The 22,892-nt window shown below is 41.1% G+C and overlaps 1 protein-coding gene across 2 annotated transcripts in view; it reads right to left on the reverse strand.

Annotated features, from left to right (window-relative positions):
• Positions 1-21,510, reverse strand: part of ADCY9 (adenylate cyclase 9) — a 122,625-nt gene extending 101,115 nt beyond the window's left edge. Inside the window, exons 1-2 of one of the 2 annotated variants that reach the window (XR_013998496.1) lie at positions 21,215-21,290; positions 19,184-20,920 (exon numbers count right to left, since the gene is read on the reverse strand). Coding sequence is in view for 1 of the 2 variants with exons in the window: in XM_081133126.1 (XP_080989252.1) it covers positions 19,184-20,876 (1,693 nt within the window). In the remaining variant the exon portion in view is untranslated. Of the gene's footprint in view, positions 1-19,183; positions 20,921-21,214 lie in introns of both variants that reach the window. The other variant, XM_081133126.1, reaches the window with a different exon arrangement.
• Between the last annotated feature and the right edge of the window lie 1,382 nt (positions 21,511-22,892).

A 22,892-nucleotide genomic window follows, 5' to 3' on the forward strand; every position in this document is an offset into this window, starting at 1 on the left:
TCAATAATGAGTCATTGATTGGCTGCCTCCTGCATGCTTCCTACTGGAGATAGAGCCTGCAACCCAGTCATGTGCCCTGACCAGGAACTGAACACCTATCTCCTGGATGATAGGTAGATGCCCAGCCGCTGAGCCACACCAGCTGGGCAGGGAATTTTCTATTTTATAGCAAGGTTTTGTTTTGTTTTGTAGCATCTTCTCTAAGGAAAGCTTTGGCAGTGTTTAAACAGTTCAGGGAAGGCACTCAATCTGTACTCCAGCCCTGGTAAGATATACTCACTGTGATTTCCCCATAGTTAAATAATATAACACATGTTTTAAGATTCTTTGCTTGAATACTACACTCCTTAAGCGATCTTAATATCATGGAGGAAGTGCCCTGGGCAGTAGATATGAATACTCTAGCCACTGGAAAAGCACACCCTATTCCTAATGTACACTAATATACTGGCACCTAGTTTATACACCAGTTTCATGGTTAGCATGAACAAATCCTCCTCAATTTGTACAACTCTGAACAATGATGGAAATGAAGATTCTGAACCAGATCTCCAAAGCTCACTGATTACCCAATGACCTCTATCTCTCCCAAGAGGCCAAAACAACACGTCCATCTCATCCCCCTCTGCTCTATATAGATGAACTACAAAACCTCTATCTCCAATCTTATTACCTTCTACTAAAACATAACTCTAACTAATTGTCAATGTTAGTTAATGTTAGTCTGGGAGGCTTATTTGTTTTCTTTAACAGCTTTATTGAGATATGATTCACATACCATACGATTCAGTAAATTTTAGTATATTAACAAAGCTGTACAATCATCACCAAATCAATTTCAAAACATTTTCATCACCTCAAAATGGAACCCTGTTCCCATTAGCAGTCACTCTCCATTTCCCCTCAACCCCCCAACCCTAGGCAACCACTAATTTACTTTGTTTTGATAGATTTACCTGTTCTCGACACTTGAAATGGAATCATTTAATACATGGCCTTTTGTGACTGGTTTCTTTCACTGAGTATAAGTTTTCAAGGTTTATCCAGGTTGTAGCATGTATCAGTACTTCATTCCTTTTTGTGACTGAATATTCCATCTTATGGATGGACCACATTTTAGCTGTTCCTCACTAGATGGACATTTGGGTTGTTTCCACTTTTTGGCTATTACAAATAATGCTGCTGCCTACATGTTTTTGTGTGAATGTATGTTTTCCATTCTTTTGGGTGTACACCTAGGAGTGGAACTGCTGAGTCACATGGTAACACTGTGCTTAACCTTTTGAGGAGTGGCCAGGTTCTTTCCCACTGCCAGAGAATGCTCCACTTCACATTCCTACCAGCATGATGGGGGTAGACTAGGAGATTTTTGAGGCAAGGACTAGAGGACTAGAGTTATGTTCATCCTCATATCCTCAAAAACTTTGTTCAACAAATGGATGTCAGAAAAGTTGGCTTTAAAAAGAGAAAGCAAAATGTAGCTCAACAGCAGAGTAACAGGGCACTTTCAAGGAACGGTTTCCTCCCTGAAGGGATCCTGGCATACACAACATGCTCCTTTTGTCTCCTGGAGAAGGTACCACACTCATCCTGGCTTGAAAAATATCCTAACAAAAGGCAAACAACATTTTCTGGGACTCCGTGGGCCTAAGGGCTGCCTACAGTTTTTCGTGGCCATCCACTTGTGGCCATTGTAATCCAGCTGCCCTGTGGGGCATTCCAAGATCCCCAACTTTTCAGGGGGATTGATAAACAAAGTTGGGGGTGATATAACTCACCAGAGGGGAGCGCTGAGGTTGTCCCCCTTGTACCAATGAGCATTTCCCACCCACTCACCTTCTCAGCAAACAGCAGCCTGAGCCTGGCCAACGTCCAACCTCCCCCATGTGGTCACATAAGAACCACTGTCTTCCTTTGCCCTAAAGGAGGAACAGTGTTTTTTTATTAGAAATTCAGTTTTCTTCTCCTCTACCCTAAGCAATTCTGATACTTGCTAACACTGACAAGTTTACATACTTTTTCTTACTTTAACTACATAAAAACAAATAAAAATGAACTCTGAACCGATCACCGTATTTGGGAGTGGAACTCTTTCAGCAGCCAGCATTTTTTTTTTGGAAAAACGGTCTATATTAAGGCAGCATTGTGGGAACACTGCTCTCTGTGGACAGTATCCCACATTCCCGCACTCTAAGGATAGCTAACAAGCAGAGAGTGTCCCAGACAGGCACAAGAGGCCCATGGGCTCACGCGGCCCCACGGAAACCAAAGGGAAAAACCTAATTTTACCATGCTGTATTTAGACAGTTTGAATTCATTTGAACAAGAAAGTTCCTAGAGTTGTTTTGGGCTTTTTTTCTGTCAATATTTAAATAGTACTTTTTTTAAAGCTTGCCTTAGATAGTGACTATTTATCTAACACATGATTCCAAAGTTGCCAAATCCAATGCCAGCCTGAAGGAGACAGCCAAAACCCATGTTTATCAAAAAGAAAAGGTCTCTAAACATATCATATCTACATTATAATTTTATCCTAATCACATCATTTCAATATTCATGAACAAAGTCATTTCAAAAAAGATACATAATTCACATTACCTGTTACCAACTTGATTCTCAACTTGAAGGGTGTTTTCTGAAATATCTCACTGCCAGATGTGACTTTTTATAAGTCTCTCATTCTAACAACTGGCACAGGCTGTTGAAATGAATGAAGTAGGTAGGGAAAGGCTACACTGGCAGGTTGGAGGTTGCAAAATTAATAGTAAACATTAGATGTTGGTTAAGTCACTACATTTTAGATTAATCTGTTGTGTTGCCATAGATATTATGTCTATAAAGTCTCAAAGCTTTTCAGAACAAATTGGGGAAAAAAACAGAAGGCCCTGTATCTAGCCACAAGATAGGCTTCACCAACATTTTGACAGTTGCTAGATGGGAAGGGGATGGGGGGTTGGGTGAAAAAGGTGAAGGGATTAAGAAGCACAAATTGGCAGTTAAAGAATAGCCAGGGGCATGTAAAGTACACAGTACAGGGGATATAGTCAATAATACTGTATTAACTATGTATGGTGCTAGACTTATAAGGAAATCACTTCCTAAGCTATATAAATGTCTAATCAGTAGGTTTTACGCCTGAAACAAATGTAATATTGTACAGTAACTGTAATTGAAAAATAAAAATCTATTAAGTCAAAAAAATAAATAAAAAATAAATAAAATTAAAAGTGGCATAGGTATATCAAATAGTTAAACACAGTTACCATATGACCCAGCAATTCCACTCAGGCATATACCCAAAATAACTGAAAACCTGTGCTCAAAAACCTGAACACAAATATTCACAGCAGCATTATTCACAATAGTCACATTTGGGTTCCTTCAACAGATGAACAGATAAACAATGGAATATTATTCAGCCATAAAAAGGAATGAAGCACTGATACATGCTCTAACATGGATGAATCTTGAAAACATGATATTCAGTAAGAGAAACCAAACACAAAAGGCCACATACTGTATGATTCATTCATATGAAATATCCAACATAGGCAAATCCACAGAGACAGAAAGCAGATTGGTGGTTGTCAGGAGCTGGGAGGAGGGAGGAATAGGGATTGACTGCTTAACAGGTAAGAGGTTTTCTTTTGGGGTGATGAAAATGTTTTAGAATTAGAAGTGACAGTTGTACAACACTGTAAATGAACCGAATTAACTTTAAAATGGCTAATATTCTGTTATGTAAATGTCATGTCAATTTTTAAAAGGTGAACAGAGCATCAAGACACTGTAGGATAACAAGTGGGGGAAAAGTGGCAGAGTATAAGCCCTTAGAAAGTTCTAGATATGATACAAGAAACCTGACATCAGTGGGTCAGTATCAGAGAAAGTTTACGAAAACAATCGGGACAGTACCACCAGGCCTACAGTTTAGACTGGGAGGCAAGTTAGGTTTAGATAAATCCTAAATCCTTACCCAAGGATTTTTCATGTCAATCTTACAAAAACTATCATAAGAAATGTCAACCCCCTGAACCCAGGCACTGGATGAGCAGCCTGTGATAGCCTGTGGAGAAGCATGAACTGAGCACTTGACGTGCAAAAATATATTTTTCTTTATCTATAAAAGTGGAGAAGTGGGAATTCGAGTGCTGCATTCATGGTCTTAAGTCAGCCATAATATTAATCAACAGTTATTATGAGATATTAATGCACCTTTCGCCCACCAGATATAAAGTCACTGATATCAGTGTCTGTGTTCTCACCCTGCTTTATTTTTCTGTACAGCCCCACAGCTGCAGGATGCTGTGTCCACCTTCTGTGTATCTGTTTTTCATGGTCTCCCTTAAAGCAATCATGCTGTGCCTGGTGCTCACAGTCCCAGGAGGGTGAGATCAGAGCTGAGGGAAGCACAAAAGGGCAGGCGAGAAACAATGACAAAAAGGCAAGTTCTGCTGGATATTAGGGAAGCCTGCACCAGACTCCTTCCTTAAATCTAAGTGTGAGCTCCCTGCTGCTAGCTTGTGTCTGGCATGAGGTTTCAGCATTACAGAGCTCATACTCCCTTTGTGCCCCCCTTTCCTCAGAGTTGCTCCTGGGGTACCATCAATTACATGGATTTTAACACTGATGAAAACAGATTGGGGGAGAGGGGAGTAGGGTGAAAACCAAAATATTTTTGAACACCTACCATGTACCAGGTGCTCTTATGTGCATTATCTCATTTAATCCTAACACTAACTTCCCCTAACAGAAACCAACATTCAGACTGCCAGTTTTGAGCAAACTACATATTGACCACTTTGAAAATTAAGATGTTGACAACCCACACTCCTAAGAATTGAATCTATTTTAATTTTTAGTTGAAGAGAACAACCTCACAAAGAGGAAGGATGACTGATGTCTTGGTATACTTGGCAGGCATACAGACATAACCTGTGGAGTGAGGGGCAGTGGGAAGATCATGTAACTTACAAACCTGCCCAGCATGTACTAGGCAGTCTGGCACCTGGCCAGGCCCTTCAGAAAGAACAAACCTTCCAAAAACAAACAACAATACCAATTTGCACTGTTTCAGTGCTACTGAATGCCCGACTAATAAATTTCTAGGATGAAAATTCAAGCACATCTTCAGTTTAAACTTACAAAGAGGAAGAAATGTGGCCTGTTCTGCCTTGGAAGTATATTAGAGAACACACAAAACACAAACTTTCTACACAGTTACTCTTACCAGATTTTTCTTGGGAAAAAAATTCTACGAAGTTCTTTCCCAAAATTCTGGTAAATTTCAACAATAATCAGTACATCCCCAATTTATCATTAACATTGTAGCTTTGTAATATAACTAGTTATAGAATTATTAATGCTAATTAACTCTTCATTAGTAATCTATAATTCCCATTTTCTATTTTTACATACCCAAAAGAAATCTACTTTAGTCTTTTGGAAAGCATGTTCTGTTTCCCAAGACACCAATTTGATTCAAATTTCCCTTTCTCCTCTCCTTTAAAAATATATTAAAAGTAACTGTAATAATCTTTTACCCATCCTGAAACCACTACCTAGCAACCTCACTTATTCAGAATATAGCTGACAATCAAAAATTGCACAAAGACCAAATTCATAGTTCTTTTAATCAAATACCTTCACAGAGTTAACAAGTTTGATTATGTGTTTGTTTGTGTTTTGTAATAAATTGAAAACCAGGAACAAAGCTATTACAGGAAAGCATACTAATAGCTACATAAGCTGATATCAAGAGAGCAAGCAAAAAAAAATATTTTAAAACACAAGTACTAAAAAAACAGAGCAATTTCAGTTCATTTAAAATAAAGCAAAAATTCATTTCTTTATAGGGTAGTTGCTATACCAGTAAAAGCCAAATAACAGGCAATATAAATGGGTCATCAAGAAAATTAAATTGTATTTGGCATATTTCATTTTTATGAAGGTAAGAATGTGTTTTTATACATTTCAGAAATATAAAACCAAATGTTTAAACTGGTTAAAAACAGGAAAATGTTTGACTGGCAAAAAAGGAAAATCCTCACCTCTTCAGAAAACTCAGCCATCCAGAAAGACTTACTATAATTGATATTTATATCTAACAACATATCAAATGAGGCTGGTTTCCTATTCACCCATATACTGCCCCTAAAGCTGTCTATTAAGGAACTAAGAGAAAGGGAAAGGATCAGAGAATTTAATATTTAATCAACCTGGATCAAGCTTAGAAAAGAGGATAGCTGTTTAAAAAATAACTAAACTGATTATGTTATTTCAATTACAAGTCAATATTAAGTCTCATTTAATCAGGCCTTTCAGGAAAACTTCTAAACACTGGTGAAAATAAAATGCTAAATTTTAGTCAAAGTATATTATTAAATAATAAAAGATTTTCTATCATTTCAACTTGTTTTCTAACAATCAGCTTGATTGTTAATTTCAAAAAGAATCGCTTTTCCATTAACTGATGAATGAATAAATAAAGTATGGTCTATCCATATAATGGAATATTATGCAACCATAAAAAGGGATGAGGTACTGACACATGCTACAATGTGGATGAACCTTGAAGACAATATGCTAAGTGAAAGAAGCCAGCCATAACAGGCTGCATATTGTGTGATTCCATTTATACAAAATGTACAGAATAGGCAAATCTATAGAGACAGAAAGTAGATTAGTGTTTGCCAGGGGCTAGGAGGTTTAGAGAGAAATGGGAAGTGACTATTAATGAGTATAGGGTTCTTTTTAGGATGATAAAAATGTTCTATAATTGATTGTATAATGGCTGCACATACCTGAGAACATAGTAAAAATCACTGAATTGCATACTTGGAATAAGTGAACTGTGTGGTATGTGAATTATATCTCAAAAAAGCTGTTATTAAAATATAAAAGAAAAGCTTAAAGTCATCCACTCTAAGAACCTTGTTCATATTTCTTGTTCAGGAAAGTTCCATACACCATAAGCAATGCTGCTAAAGGAACAGAAACCTTAGTGCAAACTGGAACACCTCCAGAGGAGTATATGGAATCGGTAATTTAATAGCTACTAAATAAAGTAACATCATGACTAGAGCTATAAAAGCAAACATTTCCATCTGAACTTCAAATGGCAGAGGGACAAAGTTGATATCTTAGAATCACCAGCTCTGAAAATGTTCATTATCACAATTTCTTTCAGGAGCCAGAAAGAACAAAGTAAATTAATTTATTACAGCTAAGAAATTCTCTATAAAATGAGTGTTAAAGGTTCTTCGATATTTTTTTTGTTTGCATGGTAGTTCTAAAAGTTTTTAACCTGCAATTACTTACACACTGAGTCAGGCACTTTAGTCCTTAGAAAACATGACTCCAACAGACTGTGAATAACAGTTTCTCTAAGGGAAGCTACAGTTTCACAAGTTGGGTCTTTGTTGAGGTGAAATTCTCTCTCAGGTCAGATAACCTATGTACCCAATGACAGCAATGCCTTTCAGAACAAAGTAGAGTGTTTTCCCTTTTCTACTTGGTTTCACTAGCCATGCAAATCACAGAAAATGTTATATTACTTTCCATGAGCTGCTTTGCTATTCATAAGAAAGGATAAGAAAACCATTCAAATCTTTTATAAATCCTTTATAATTAAATCCAAGAGTTTCTGTTTATCATTGGTGACTTCTAATTTCTAATTACAAAATCTAAGGTAGACACTTTGCAAGTACATTAATTTTTAAACTACTAGAGTCATACTAAATATACAGTAAATATATAGTACCCTGGCACACCAAATACATAATCAGCGGATCCAAGAACCCACCATCAGGAGCAAGTGAGTCTTTTATTAATGGAATAATCAGTAAGAACATTATTAATCTAATATTTGCTCTGTTCTACTACTGAAAAACTTGACAACACAATAAAATTCATTTTATTGGCAACTAACCTTCCAATCTCTCTCCAAAATAATGTTCAAACAAGAACTGAAGCACATTTTTCTTTAAAAAAATTAATCACTTTGCATTTTCTCTAAGCCAATTCAAAAATATTTCTCAAACTTCCCAAATCAGATGGGGTTCCTCTAACAACACCTTGCTTTATACAACAAACGTGATCCAAAAAGAATCATGTGTCAAGTACACTTCTTTAACTCAATCTTATTAATTTATATTTAAAGGAGGTAAAAATCCTTTGGCAAGTTAAGAATCTCACACATGCCCTGCAACAGCGGTTCTGTAAATCTGATTTTCCATATGCTAAATTTAACTAAATGAGGGTTCATAGTTTAAACAAATGAACAAAGAAAAAAACACTTCTTCATATTAAGAACCTGTACTATTTCCCAATTATCTGAGAAGCCGAGCTATTCTTAGAGAATGATGGGGAATTTAAAGCACATTTAATTCAAATTTTATATTTTAAAAATATGAAGAAACTGAGAACCAGAGAGATTAAATAGATTAAATTATTTTCCCAAAAGTGCTTAACTAGTTAGTAAAGAAAACATCTTAAGATGAAAAGCTAATGTACTGAACAAAAATCATTTATACAAATAATAAGATAATTCTATAAAAGTGCTTTACTTTCAGAAACATCCCCTAACCACCAAACCATCCGGTTTTAGACAGCTCATTCACAAAACAAAAATTAACATTAAAAACCATAAGAATCTTTTTCTCAAGGGAAAAAGAACACATTTATGAAGTTACAGAATGCAACGTAATCCACACTTTGAATATTAACTACTTAATAGGGCAAAACTAACTGAATCAATGTGCAATAGAGTTCTACTTAAAATGTCAAAGCCTTAATGGTATATTGTATTTTAATATCCATATACAACAAGATAAATCACATGCATGTGGGTTTTCTTCCTCTCCACAAACTAGATGGTAAGAAACCTAATTTAATATTTCCCAAACAATTCAAACACGAATATAAATTATTCAAAAGCTGCTTTCATTAGCACTTTTCTTTGGAAGGAAAAAAATGAACAGAATTTAATAGCATTATATAAAAATTCTGCAAATTATGCACAAGGACTATCCAGGAGGTTTGCCCCAAAAAGGGTATGCTGCCCTGGCCGGTTTGGCTCAGTGGTTAGAGCGTCAGCAAGCACACTGAAGGGTCTTGCGTTCGATTCCTCATCAAGGGCACATACCTTGGTTGCAGGAGGCAATCAATCGATGTGTCTTTCTCACATCAATGTTTCTCTCTCTCTTTCTCTCTCTCTACCCCCCTGCTCCCTCCCTTCTACTCTCTAGAAATCGATAGAGAAAATGTCCTCGGGTGAGGATTAAAAAAAAAAGGTTATGCTGTTTTTTCATGTGCGTAAATGAAAATCAAGCAAGAATTAAAGTGATCTACAGTATTATTAAAGATAAATACACGTCTTGAAATCTCCATTTTAAAAAAACTTAAAAATGATTACCTAAACTAAGCCATTTAAATTGTTTTTCCTAGGCCCTAAACAAACAGGTGGGTTTTCAATCACCTGAATTCCAGCCCTATCCCACAGCTTTCACTGCAGTGCCCTCAGGACCCTGGATCCTGAGGCTATCCACTCTCCCACACCCATGGGCCTATATTTCACACTTCCAGACACTGCATTTGCAGCTCTGTCTCCTTCCCTAGATCCTTTCAAGGCCCAGCCTTTAGCCTCTATTTAATAAACCACTGGACCATTCCTACAAAACCAGTTGTCTGCTCTCTACCTTCTGGTTTGTTCTGTATAGATGTCTGGAGTGTGGTTACACACAAAATGTAATGCCCACATGCAGAGCTCAAGTAGTTATATCATTCATTGATTCATTCATCCCACAAATATTACGGAGCATCTACTATATGCTAGGCCATGTTCCCAACGTTAGGAATACAGTCATAAATAAAACATGCAAAAATTCCTGCTCTTAAGTGGAGTGGAGACAGATCATAAAAAAAATAAGTCAAATATACATTATGCAAGATAGGAAGGAGAGTGGCAGAGCAATCATTCCAAGAAGCACTATTCAGAGCAAGATTCCTATCAAGAAAATTCCTGGAGTTAGGCTTTCTGGAACCTTCCACAGCTGTCCTAGGGGATGGGGCTTGCTGGGCTGATGGCACTCAGTCTGCAAACAGGTAATCTACATCTTAGTTTAGGATTTTTTTCATTTTATTGTTCTTTACCCCTAGTTACCAACACTCACAGGCACTTGTCACTAAACAGGTGTTGGTGGGAAGATTTCTAGAAGAAAATGCTGCGCTGCTCTATAACTGTCAATTGTAAGAATGTAAATGAAGCCTTCCAAAGAGCTTAGGAAGCACAAACTGTTTCTTCTGTGGCGCTAATCTTCATATAAACACGCATAGTCTATTAATTTTCTTTTCAAAAAAAGGGAAGAGTAAACTTTAGCTCAGTCTCTGAATAAATATATCAAACAGAATTAATGAGATTTTAACACCTATAATTTCTCAACTCCTTAAAAATGTTACTAAATGAGTAAGAAAGCTATCAAAGACTACCAGGCTGAATGAAAAGGACTCAGGGACCAACCTAGGGGTTCCCACAGGCCCAAGATGGAACAAATTTTTTTTTTTTTTTTTTTTTAATCCTCACCCAAGGATATTTTTTCCAATGATTTTGAGAGAGAGTGGAAGGGAGGGGAAAGGAGGAGAAAGAGAAAGAAAGAGGAGAGACAGAGGAACATTGATGTGAGACACATCGATTGGTTGCCTCCCACACATGCCCCAACCCACCAGGGATCAAACCTGCAACCCAGGTACATGCCCTTGACGGAGAATCAAACCCGAAGCCTTTCGGTGCACTAGCCGACACTCTAACTGCTGAGCCACACCAGCCAGGGCCAAGATGGAACAGTTTGATCGTTTAAAAAAAAAAAGATATCTGTAATAATGGGATATATCAAAAAGCTAAAATCCAAAAGTTTATATTGAGTCTTGAAAAAAGTCACTGGTCACCTTCAGATGATGTTACGAAACAGACTCAACCTGACAACTGGTATTTAAAGGGAAAGAACCAAGCAAATAAAATATAAACTTCTGAACATGCAGTTCCCATGATCCTAAGATTTCACAATGGCTGAGATTACAATGTGCATGAAAACACTCTGAACTAGGAAGAGCTAAACAAAGGGATAGTTGTTTCTGCTATTGCTGCTAAGAAAACTGTCCCCACTTTCAATAACACTAGTTCATGAATCTTACCTCAAGAGTGACTATGTGCCAAATACTTTTCTAAGTATCTAACATCATTTTCTCCTTTAACCCTTATAACAATTCTATGCAATGGGATATAGTGCTTTCTTCATACAGCCCTTTGAGTTTAAATATAGTAGTCTCCCCTTATCTTCAGGAAATACGTTCCAAGACCTCAAATATGTTCCAAGACCTCAGTGGATACCTAAAACCTCATGTAGTACCAGACCTTACATACAGTTGACCTTTGAACAACACAGGTTGGAACTGCATGGGTCCACTTACATGATTTTTTTCAACTGATCCTTGAAGTTCAAACCCACATTCAAAGGTCAACTTTACAGTTCAGAATCCACGTAAGCAGAGGGCCATCTGTAGTTATTCACGGATTTTCGACTGCAAGGGAGCTTCTAACTCCCCCAAGTTGTTCAAGGGTCAACTATATATAATAAGTCCTCATTTAATGTCATGGATAAGTTCTGGGACTTTAGGCAAAATGATATATGTCAAAATCAATTTTACCATAGGCTAACTGATATAAGCAAGTCAAGTTCCTATGGCATAAAAGACATTGAACAAAATGACATTATCTGCTGCACTATCTATATGGTTTTTCCTATACATTTTAAACCTATAATAATTAATTTATAAATTGGACACAGTAAGAGATTAACAATAACTAATAATAAAATAGAACAATTACAATATACTGTAACAAAAATTATGTGAATAGCTTGGGTGCCATTAAGTAAAATAAGGGTTACTTGAACACAAAGCATTGTGATACGGTCACATCTAATCTGATAACCAAGACAGTAGAGCTACTAAGTGACTAACAGGTTGTAGTTATATAGCATGAATACGATGGACAAAGGGATGATTCACATCCTCAGAGGGAAGGAGTGGGATGTTGCGAGATTTCATCATGCTATTCAGAACAGCGCACAATTTAAAACTTATGAATTATTTATTTCTGGAATTTTCCATTTAATATTTTTGGACTGAAGTTGACCATAGATAACTGAAACCGTGGAAAGCAAAACCATAGATAATGGGGGACTACTGTACTGGCTCCACCACTTAGCAGCTCTTTCTAGCTGTGAGACCATCCCAAATTACTTAACTTCTCTGTGCTTAAGTTCCCTAGTGTATAAAATGCAGATGAAAGTCTCCTTACCTCCCATCCCTATTTGTAATACGATAAGCAAGTCTAGTACATATTTGTTTAGGTGATTATTTGACTAATGCCTTTCCTCTTCCAGGCTATAAGCGCCAAGAGGCCAGAGGGCTCTACCTCCAGAAGCTAGTCCAGGCCTTGCAAATAGTAGAAATTCATTTGATATTTGTTGAATAAATAAATGAATTTACAGAATACAGCAGAGCTGAATAACTGCTCTAGTTCAAAACTCAGCCTATATCTCCAGAATTTCAAAGCTGAAGATTTCCTTATAATTACTCAACTATCAAGGGGGCCACATCATGTTAAGTACCTCTAAGCCCTGGGGACCAGAAGCAGCCCAAGAACAATACTGCCTGAACTCCCTGGTGTTTTCAATAAAAAAGCTGCCAAACTTGGCAACTACAACTTATCCAGGGCAAGCTATCAATGTTTTGTATTTTGGACACTTGCCCCTTTTAATTTGAGAAACTGACACAATCACAGTCCCTGGTGTGTTCTGAGTTTCAGTCCCAAATTATACAAGATGTGCAACAAATAGAATGTAGGAAAAAAGAAACACCCTTGAGTGTAGTACAAAATGTGACTCACCAGCTACAAGAGTTGGTTTTATTTCTTGAACAGCTGTTGTGATCGAGTCACTATGCTAATAAGTGCTTTACTTGAATCATCACCTCATTTAATTCTCCCAATAACCCTCTGACAGAGGTACTGTCATTCCTATAAATTGGAGAGTCTCTATGTAGTTTGTCCATGGTTCGTTCCATGGCTCAGAAATCACAGAACTCAGAATTAAATCCAAATGTATCAGAAACCAAATTCAATACACCCTGCTGCCAAACTATACTGCCAAAGGGTGAGCCCTGCAAAAATAAATTAAAAGAACCAAGTTGATGGTCTTCATCATGAACCCTAAACACCAGCAACAAATATTTGGGAGAATCACAAAGGAATTTTTTGAGAAAAAGTAAATGTATGAACTAAAGTCACTTGCTACTTCTACAATAAATGTGATATGTCTATCATAGTTCCAGTTTGAGTTGTTTCATCTACATGGGGATGTGTGTTTGGGTAGTAGTTCTCAAGGTGTGGTCTACAGACCCCTAGATGTCCCTGAGCCCTATGCAAGGCATCTGTGAGGTCAAAATTTTTTCCATAATAATGCTATGACGTTATTGCCTTTTGCAGTGTTGACACTGGCATTGATGGTACAAAAGTAATCATGGGTAAAACTGCTGATGCTTGAATCAGAGCAGTGGCACCAAACTGTTCTAGTCATCAAGGTGTTCTTTACCACCACACACTTGCAGAAAGAAAAAAAGTCAGTTTCATTTAAGAATGTCCTTTGAGCCCGGCCAAGCATGGCTCAGCAGTTGAGCATCGACCTAGGATCCAGGTGACTGGGGTTCAATTCCAGGTCAGGGCACATGCCCGGTTGCGGGCTTGATCAATGACTCTCTTATCATTGATGTTTCTATCTCTCTCTCCCTCTCCTTTCCTCTCTCTGAAATCAATAAAGATATATTTAAAAAAAAAAAAAAAAAAAAAGTGTTACTAGAATAGAATCCTAGAGAAAGAGAAATTAAAAAAACAAAGAATGTCCTTTGAGGAAGCAGTAAAAATGAATAATAGTGTTAAATCCCAACCTTGAGTGCATGTCTTTTTCATACGCTGTGTGACAAAATGGAAAACGTGTCTATAGCACTTCCACTGCACTCCGAAGTACCATGGTTGTCAAGAAAAGCATCAGTCCAACTGTTTGGGTTATAGGCTGAACTAGCTACTTTTTTGATAGAATATCATTTATACTTAACCTACAGACAAACTACAGTCATTCAGACTTGAGTATTTGGTAGACTCTTCCTGAAAAATGAGCAATATGAGTCTGCCACTTCAAGGAAAACAACTGACAGTATTTGTTGCCAATGATAAAATTCAAACTTTCAAGTGAAAACTAGAATTCTGGAAAACTCTTATCTGCCACTGTGAAGCTGACATTGTCCCAATATTAAAGACTTTGCTTATGTCAACACTGGGAAGATCTATATAACAAAACACCAATATTTTCCAAATGACCAATGCATGATGTTACAAAGTCACACCTGGGTAAAGATTCATGCAAGAATTCAATGGGCTTTTAATAGCATATAAAGAAACTGATTAATAGGATTTCAGATTCATATTGCAAGTAACCCTTAAGAAACTACCACTTGTCTGTTGGGTGTTAGTTCAGTGTCAAAAAAAATCTGCAATTACCTAAAAAGGCTATTAAAATGCTCCTCCATTTTTCAACTACCTCTACATCAAAGTTAAGCCAATTTTTCTATATTTTCATCAGCATCCTGCAATAATGCCAAAACACTTAAGAAAATCTAGTTTACACACTTTAAAATGGCTAAAATGATAAATTTGTATGTGTATTTTACCACAACTTTTTAAAAATCCAGTCTTTGATTAATCCAGGCATTAAAGAGATTTTCAGAAATGTAAAATAGTGCCACTCTTCTCACTAAATCTCTTTATGAAAATATTTTTAATGTGGTTATTTTTATAAAAATGTTATTTATATTAACATGCAATGGGTACAATGGGCTTATTATTTTTAAATGAATCAAGGAAAGATTTTTGAAACTTCTCAGTCTGTTTCAATTTCTAGTAAGGTAAATATCAATAGAAAACTTACATAAACACAAGTTCTTTAGCTTCCATAATAATTTTTAGAAGAATAAAGGGGTCCTGAGACCAAAAAGTTTGAGAACCACTGGCTTGTGGAAAAAGGCTCATAAAGCCAGTCAGGGCTATTCCTGATCATCCCAGTCCCAGAATTCCAACACCTTCTCAAATCTGTTCTGTCCCAGCTTCCATCCTCTGGTTCTGCTATTGCTGCCACCACCATCAGCCTTGGGGGGAGGAGGGCATGACGTTCCAGCCTATTCCAAGGGAATAGCCTCTCTAACCTTAGCAGAGCATGCTAAGCAGTTCCCTTCCTGTTTTCAAAAACTCTTACCTCTTCTATAAAAACATGATTGTGAGTGGAGTAACTGAGCACCTTTGTTTTATAGTCCTAATATTTAAGAGGGGGGAAATAAGATGTCTGTAAGTATTCTCTGACAATTTTACCTTCTGTCTTTGTGACTCTACCTATAATAGGGGAAAAAAAACAGTTCTAAACAATACACATCATCTTTTTGCTTGTGGCCCAAGGCAGAACAGAACAGGGTGCAGTGGTTCATCCCAAATGGTGTGAAAGGACCCTTCTTCCCAACATTCAAATCTATTTCTCCCTATCTTTAATAATAATTACCCCTCACTTTTTGGATAATTTCCAAAATCCTAGTCCTAAACTGAAAATTATTTCTACCTTCTAAGTGATTGGTGATCCTATCTAAAATTTCACACACACACACACACAGAAACACATATCCTTCTTCCTGCTTTACACTTTCTCCTTAGAACTTAGCACAAACTTTATATTTTACTTATTCGTTTACTATTTGACTGTAGTATTAGAACAGAAGCACCAAAAGAAAGGCAGAAATTTTTATCTGTTTTGTTCACTGCTATATCTCCAACACCTAGAATTGTGCCCAGCACTAAATTATTTGTTGACTAAATGAATGAACAAGCCAGGGGGTTCTGGCCTGTCATATTCTGCAACTCAATCCTGCATTCTCCATCCATACCACAGAAACTCTGAAGGCCCCTCACCCATTCCTGACTCCAAACTGTCCCCAGGTCAGTTCCAGAAACTTGAAATGCCATTTCCCATTCAAACCATCAAGCTCCTTGCCTCCCCCAGTTATCTGTTTAAATCAGGTGCTAAGTCCTATCAAGTTGATCTTACTACTCTTATATCTGTCCCATCACCTCCTTCACCACTGCTGTTACCTTGGTTCAGGCTACCATCAATCCTGCCTGGGATTTACTGAAACAACTCCCTAATTTCTAGTCTCATACCGTTCCAACATAGTCCCTGGAACTGAAACAGTGAGTTTTCTAAAACTGCAAATCAGATCATTTAAGCCTTCTGCATAAAATCTATCAGTGGCTCCCCATTACCTACAGGATTGAATCCAAACTCCTTCCCATGTGACCCACAACTTTCCTTGTCCTAATGAACTACTTACAATTGCCCAGCCCACCAAGGAACACAACCCCAAGCCTTTGCCCATGTTATTCCCACTATACCAAATGTTTTGCTCCCATCTACCCACCCCAAGTTCATGCACGGCTCTAAAGCGTTCCTGACTCTACATACTCTACAGCATTTACAGCTGTGAGCTTGCAGAGGTCAGGAACTGCCATGACTCCATCTGTGCATCCTCAGTGCCAGGCACGTTGAAAGAGCACAATAAAGATTTCCAAAGAGTGAGTAAATGTGCATAAATGATGAAAGTCTACCCTTCCACAAAGCCTGTTCGGATAAATTAGAGTAGCTTCATTTCATGCTGCTGGGCTAGTTATGGAATCCCCAGTTCATTTCTACAGAGCCCTCTACTGGGTATTTTAACCCCATCATCAGAAAAGGGGATGAGAGGGAAAGACTAATGTCCAACGTAATATACAGAAAATATCTACCACAAACCCAAAGACAGACTAAAAGAAATCTTACATATATAACCTTAACCCCATGTATGAAAACGTTCTTCTACACACCATGTGATCATCTCAATTTTGCAGATTTGTACAATGTCTGGAGAATCGAACTGTGCAATTTCAAAAAGGGGCAGGAAATTGTGTAGGCATCCTCTATTAGTAGGGTCCTGTCCACAAAGGTTTTCAAAATAAGCTTAATACAGCAAAATTCATGGTCTCAGGGAAACAGTTAAAGGAGGGAATACCAATATAAAGTAATCACCGGTTTAGCTAAGCTTTGTCTTTCCCTACCTTCCATCTAGTACTAAGACTTTTCCTTATAAATACGCAGTGTACACAATTTAGAGAAAAAGTGAATTTACCAAGTTTACATACACTATTTGAGGTTTAAAAAAATCAACAAACCCGTTCTAGATTTTTTTTTGCCTGCATCTTTAGTCCCTTGATCTGTAAATTGAAAATAAAATTAACCATGAATTAACAAAAATGGATACTGCCAAAGAGTCAAAAACTTGGCAATTTCCAGACATACTTAATGATTACATGTGTTTTTATTTTTGAAGTTCAAGTAATACCCTGTTCAAAATACCACTTACAGAATTGCTATCATTGTTATACTTAATTTTACGTAGTACAGCACAGCTCCATTCTCTGGAATCTGTCCCACTATCTCTGAGGACAGAGCCTGCAACACTTGGACCCTAAAGATGCCAAATTGTCTAGCAGTAATTACATCTGCACTCCACTCCACTGGCACTTTCAGAGTTGAGAGCAAGAGCCATTCTCCTACAGGGAAAGACACTTGTCACAGCAGAATCTCTCATGTGAACTGTGAAGTGTAGTTTCTGACCTCATCAATGTAGCATTTAAATCTCTCTAGATAGAGGTAATTATCAGGTGAAAATATTTTTCTACTACATCCAAATTATTCAATTAATACCAAAATTAATATAATAAAGAAAAATCAGAAGGACAAAGAACCCTCGCCAGATAACCAATAAATAAATGACATGGGGAACTCCAATCAAAGGCAGATAAAGAAAATATCAACTGAGCATATAGGATTGTGTCAAGGCTGACAATCTATTCAGGCCCTCAAAATCAATCACGTACTGCCTCTGATTTACACTATTACTTCTCCCATCTCTGATTTGAGCTGTTACTTCTTCTGAGGATTCCCTTTCCTGGGGCTTTTCACTGTGTAATTATGCAACATGTGGGCACCATAAAACATATAATATAGCTTTACAAATTTAGGCTTTTAAAATCAACGTGATTTTTCTCTACATACTTCCTAAATAGATGTTCCCCTCAATCTGGAAGATTTTAGTAAAACATAAGTACTGTTTTTAAAAAGTGCTATTTAGAATCCTTACTCTTGGTCCCACTTACTAGACCTCAAATATTTTTGCCCTATATGAAAATACAAAAAATAAAATTTAAAAAGCCCAGTGAAAACATCAAGAATAGCAGTAAGGAGCTTAAGACTGGGACAAGAGACCAGATACTAATCTGAGCGGCTGGGGGTAGGGGGGGTTAAACACCGCTCTGGATGCAATGCTTACTTTCAAATCACCTGGTGGCTTGAGAAGTTCATTCTAAAATGCTGCAGTCTATATGATAATACAAATACCATGATAAGAAAGCATCATTAAATAAAGTTGAAAGCTGAAAATGCAAACATTTCTTAAAAAGACACCTAGCCAAAGGCAGTGTGCACTTATGACTCTATCTAATTCTCAGAGTCCTACAGGGCTGAGCAGACTTCCTTGTCCCAGCAAAGGGAGGCCTGAGAGGAGAAAGGTTTTATTCTTCACATTGTTGGAAAAGGGCACAGGGAAATGTTTTGATGGGACTTAAGGGTGACCAAATGAAATGCAAAGGCAATTTTTAAAGAGCTTCAAAGTTCTGACTGCAGGGCTTCAGTACCCTGACATTCATCAGATCTGCACCCAGAATTTCAGAAACATTAACAGCCAACTGGCAAGGAGATGCATTTTCAAAGTTCTCCTTCCTTCTAAAGGTCTCATCTAGGTCAGCACTGCCACAGTGTGAACAGATCTGTGATATTTGACTAATTGGAGGAAAAGTTCCACTGGCTCTGAGATGCCCCCACAGTAAGGTATCCGGAGACAACAACTCCAGATACTGACGCTGGAAAGATTGTTTTGTTTCTCCAACACAAACAGGATTGGGGAGGGAAATGACTAGGCACAGAAATACACATACCTTTCAACTGGTCAACAACAACACTCTGGCCGAGGCGTTCAGTAACTCTCCCATCCTCCATTTCGTACCGATCATCAAGGTATTTTGCAGTGGCCTCAGAAATGTGAACCTTGCCAGCCACTCCCAGCTGCTCCATGAGATTGGCCAGGTTCACGTCATTGGACCACACGTCAAATTTAAACCTCCTCATGCCCAAGATGCCACACAAAACAGTCCCCGTGTGAACCCCAACACGCATGTTCACCATTTCTTTCTTCTCCTGGCAGAAGTGCTCGATGGCTCTTATCATGCCCAAGCCCATTTCAATGCAGCAATAGGCATGGTCAGCCCGGGGTTCGGGGCACCCTGCCACACAGTAGTAGCAGTCTCCCAGGGTGCTGATTTTCTCACACTTGGTCTCTTCACACAACCGGTCAAAGCGACCAAACAGATCATTGAGGAGACCTACCAGGGCGTGAGCAGACTTGTTGGCACTCATCTTGGTGAAGCCTACGATGTCTGCAAATAAAATACTGACCTCTTCAATCTGCTGCATCTTAAATGGGCGGAATGCTATAGGGGCTTTCTGTATGGAAGACTTTTTCTTCCTGTTCTTGGGGCTGGAGGTGGCATGCCTTTTCATAGAATTCTCACTCTCCTCGTCCCCCTGTTTCATCAAGTCATCAGCAATGATTCTTGGCATCACAGAATGAATCATCCTCTCTTTCAGGGCTTTTTCCACTTCCAGATCCTTCCCATGCATAATTGACTGTCCCACCTTGAGGAAGGTGCTTCTGGATCTCACCTGGGACATGATGAATAGGTGGATCCCAATGGCGTGAATGCAGACATGGAGCAGGGCTCGGCTCAGCAGCTCCCAGTGCCGGGGCCCTGCTTCAGGTGAGGGGAAGCAGTCTTCATCTTGGAAATGATAGCCAAAGGTCTCAAAAAGTACAGAGTATGCCACTCCCAAAAACAAGCTCAAGTACAAAGGTAAGTGCATGACGGTGTAGAGCAAAAAGAGAACTTCAATGCACATGGAAAAGCTCCCCACTTGAGATAAGCAAGTGTCTGTGGACTTAGCTGCGGGAGTATGATTGGAACTGTCAACAGGTCCCGAGAGAGGCGTCAGAACCTGAAACTGGGCAGCCAGAGTCAGGCTGAACACCAGGAGGGTGAAAACCAGCGAGGTCCACACATAATGTCGGGCATACAGCTTGGTGAAGGTAAACAGGAAAAAGCCCACACACACCACGAGGAAGCACAGAGCAGGAGCTGCCATGACAATCATTTTGGATCTCATGTGGACCCCAAAATAGATGCTCCAGAGTAAGCAGGCGAAACCTATGTAGAAAAGCGCATACCGGAAGCGGCGCTGGGTTTGCGGGAAGCAGCGCTCCAGGCAAGCCTCCTCCAGGTTCACCGAGTCGAACTTGGGGTCCCACCACCGACTGGAGGCCCTCTCGAACAGCTGGGGCAGCTTCTTCTGCCTGCGCAGGCGGCCTCCGGCGCCCACTCTCCGGGGGACGCCCCCTGAGTCCCCAGAGCTGCTACAACTGGAGGAGATGCTGTACTTGCAGTGTTTAGGGTGGCTGTTGGACGACAGCTGCTTGGGGTTGATTTTGACCCTCACGCTGTTGCTGTCTCCGCTGGAATCACAACTCACCTCGGTGCTGTGGTGCTGCAGCAGCTGCTGGTGGGGCGGGGAAGCCATGTTGCCTTGCGCTCGCAGCCACCCCCGACCGGGGTCACCGCTACCTGTCAGCGAGACAAGCAGAGTTAAGCTGGTGTTTATTCCCATCCAGGTACACGCACCTGAAGGCCACGAGCTCTACCCATTTCCTAAGTGGCGGCGCCAGCTGTCTGCTTGCAAAGGCACCATATACTCACAGAACTGCGGTAATGTCTAATCGGCGCTACCACCGGGATCCCGCCTCGAGGCCAACCCCAGGCACCCAGGACGGGCCCGGAGCGCCCAGGGTCCGCGAGGCGGCGGCCACCGAGTCCGCGGCGCCGCCCGAGCCCGCGGCCCGTCCCCTCGCTCACACTCGCCTGCTGCGCCCGCCGCGGCGGCGGAGGGGAGTCCAGCCCCGAGCACTCTCACGCCGCCGGCCACTCTGGCGAACGCCGCTCTCCCGGCGGTGGCTGCGGGCCCCTCATGCTGCGCAAAGCGTGGCGCCTCCACTGCGTCAGGCCGCCGGCCGGACCCCTCCGTCCCGCCCCGCGCTTGGCGGCCCCGCGGGAGGCGGGCAGCGAGTTTGCGGAGCCCGAGGCTCTGCGGCCACCCCCGTCGGCGCGACCCGTCTGGAGGGGGCTGTTCCCAGCCCCGCCCGCCTGCTCCAGGCCGCCGGGGCCGACCCTACGGTCGGGGATGCCCAGGGCCCGGGAGCCGCCCGGCACCGAGGGCAGGGAGCGGGCCCCTCAGCCGGCGGCCCGTGCGCGGCACTGCCGCAGAGCCGCTCCCGCGACGCCGGCTCGGGACGCCCGCCTGGGGCAGCCTCCCAAGCTAGAGATGCCGCCGCGGCCGCGGCCACCGCCGAGCCCCACGGTGCCGCTGCCTCATGTCGGAAGAGCCGCCGCCGCCGCCACCATCTCCGGCCCCCTCCCCCTCCCGCTGTCACTGACAGACTCCCGCCCGCGCCGCCCCTCGCCCCGCCGCAGCGCGCACGCGCGGCCCGCGCACGCCGCCGCCGCCGCCGCCGCCAGCCTCGAACACGCGCACGGTGCGCGCGCCAGGTTGACGGGGCTGGCGGGGCTGGCGGGGCTGGCGGGGCTGGCGGGGCTACGAGGAGAGGGCAGGGGCGGGGGCGAGGGCCGGGGCGAGGACCGGGGCGAGGGCCGGGGAGAGGGCCGGGGCGGGGGCGGGCGGGCGCAGCGGCTCCGCCCTCCGCCCCGGGCAGCGCCGCGCCCCGGGCCGCGGGCGGCGAACCCTGCGGTGCTGTTGGGGCTGACCCGGGCGGTGGGGGCTGACTGGGAGACTACTTCTCCCCGCGATTCGGTTTTCACATCCGCTCCGGGAAATCTAGGAGGCCTGCTAGTTAAGGAACAGCTGGGGTGCGACGTTGAGGAAATGAAAATGTTTGCCCTCCCCCTCGGCACACCTTTTTTATAAATAGAAGTTTGCAACTACTGTATTTACCTAAAGGGAGGCGCCCCTTTCTCTATAAGCAATGAGCACGTGCTCCCCGGAGCACTAACCCCTCCCTGAGCTTGCTCCCCGGGAGACTACCACCGTCTGGGCCCCAGCCTCTGGTGGCCCGATGGGCAGGCCTCCAGGAGCCGCGATTACCCCTAGAAAGCTGGTGCCACTGAGAACCTGCTCTTCCACCCCCAGAGATCGTTTCCATTCTCATCCTTGGATCATCTCCCCCTCCTCATGAACAATTGTTTTTCCTTATCCACAAATGAAACTTTCAAAGCAATCTGCTACCCAGTCGACAGCCTACAGTAGCCTCCATAGCATTGTCTGCACCATGCAAATGCAGTCCTATATTCCCCAGTGTACTAATCCTGGCCCTTCTCCCCACACCTCATAGTACCTCCTGCCAGTCACAGGGGTCTCCTCCCTCCTTTCCTCACTCCGCAGGCTGAGCCCACCCCAGTTTTCACTGTTGAATTAGAAAATAAAGTAAAATGTGGTCTGTCCAAATAATTGAATATTATTGATACATAAAAATGAATATAGTACTGATTCCTGCTACAACCGGGATGAACCTTGAAAACATGATTG

Source organism: Miniopterus schreibersii (assembly GCF_964146895.1).
Source record: "Miniopterus schreibersii genome assembly, chromosome: 3".
In the NCBI taxonomy this organism is placed as follows: domain Eukaryota; kingdom Metazoa; phylum Chordata; class Mammalia; order Chiroptera; family Miniopteridae; genus Miniopterus; species Miniopterus schreibersii.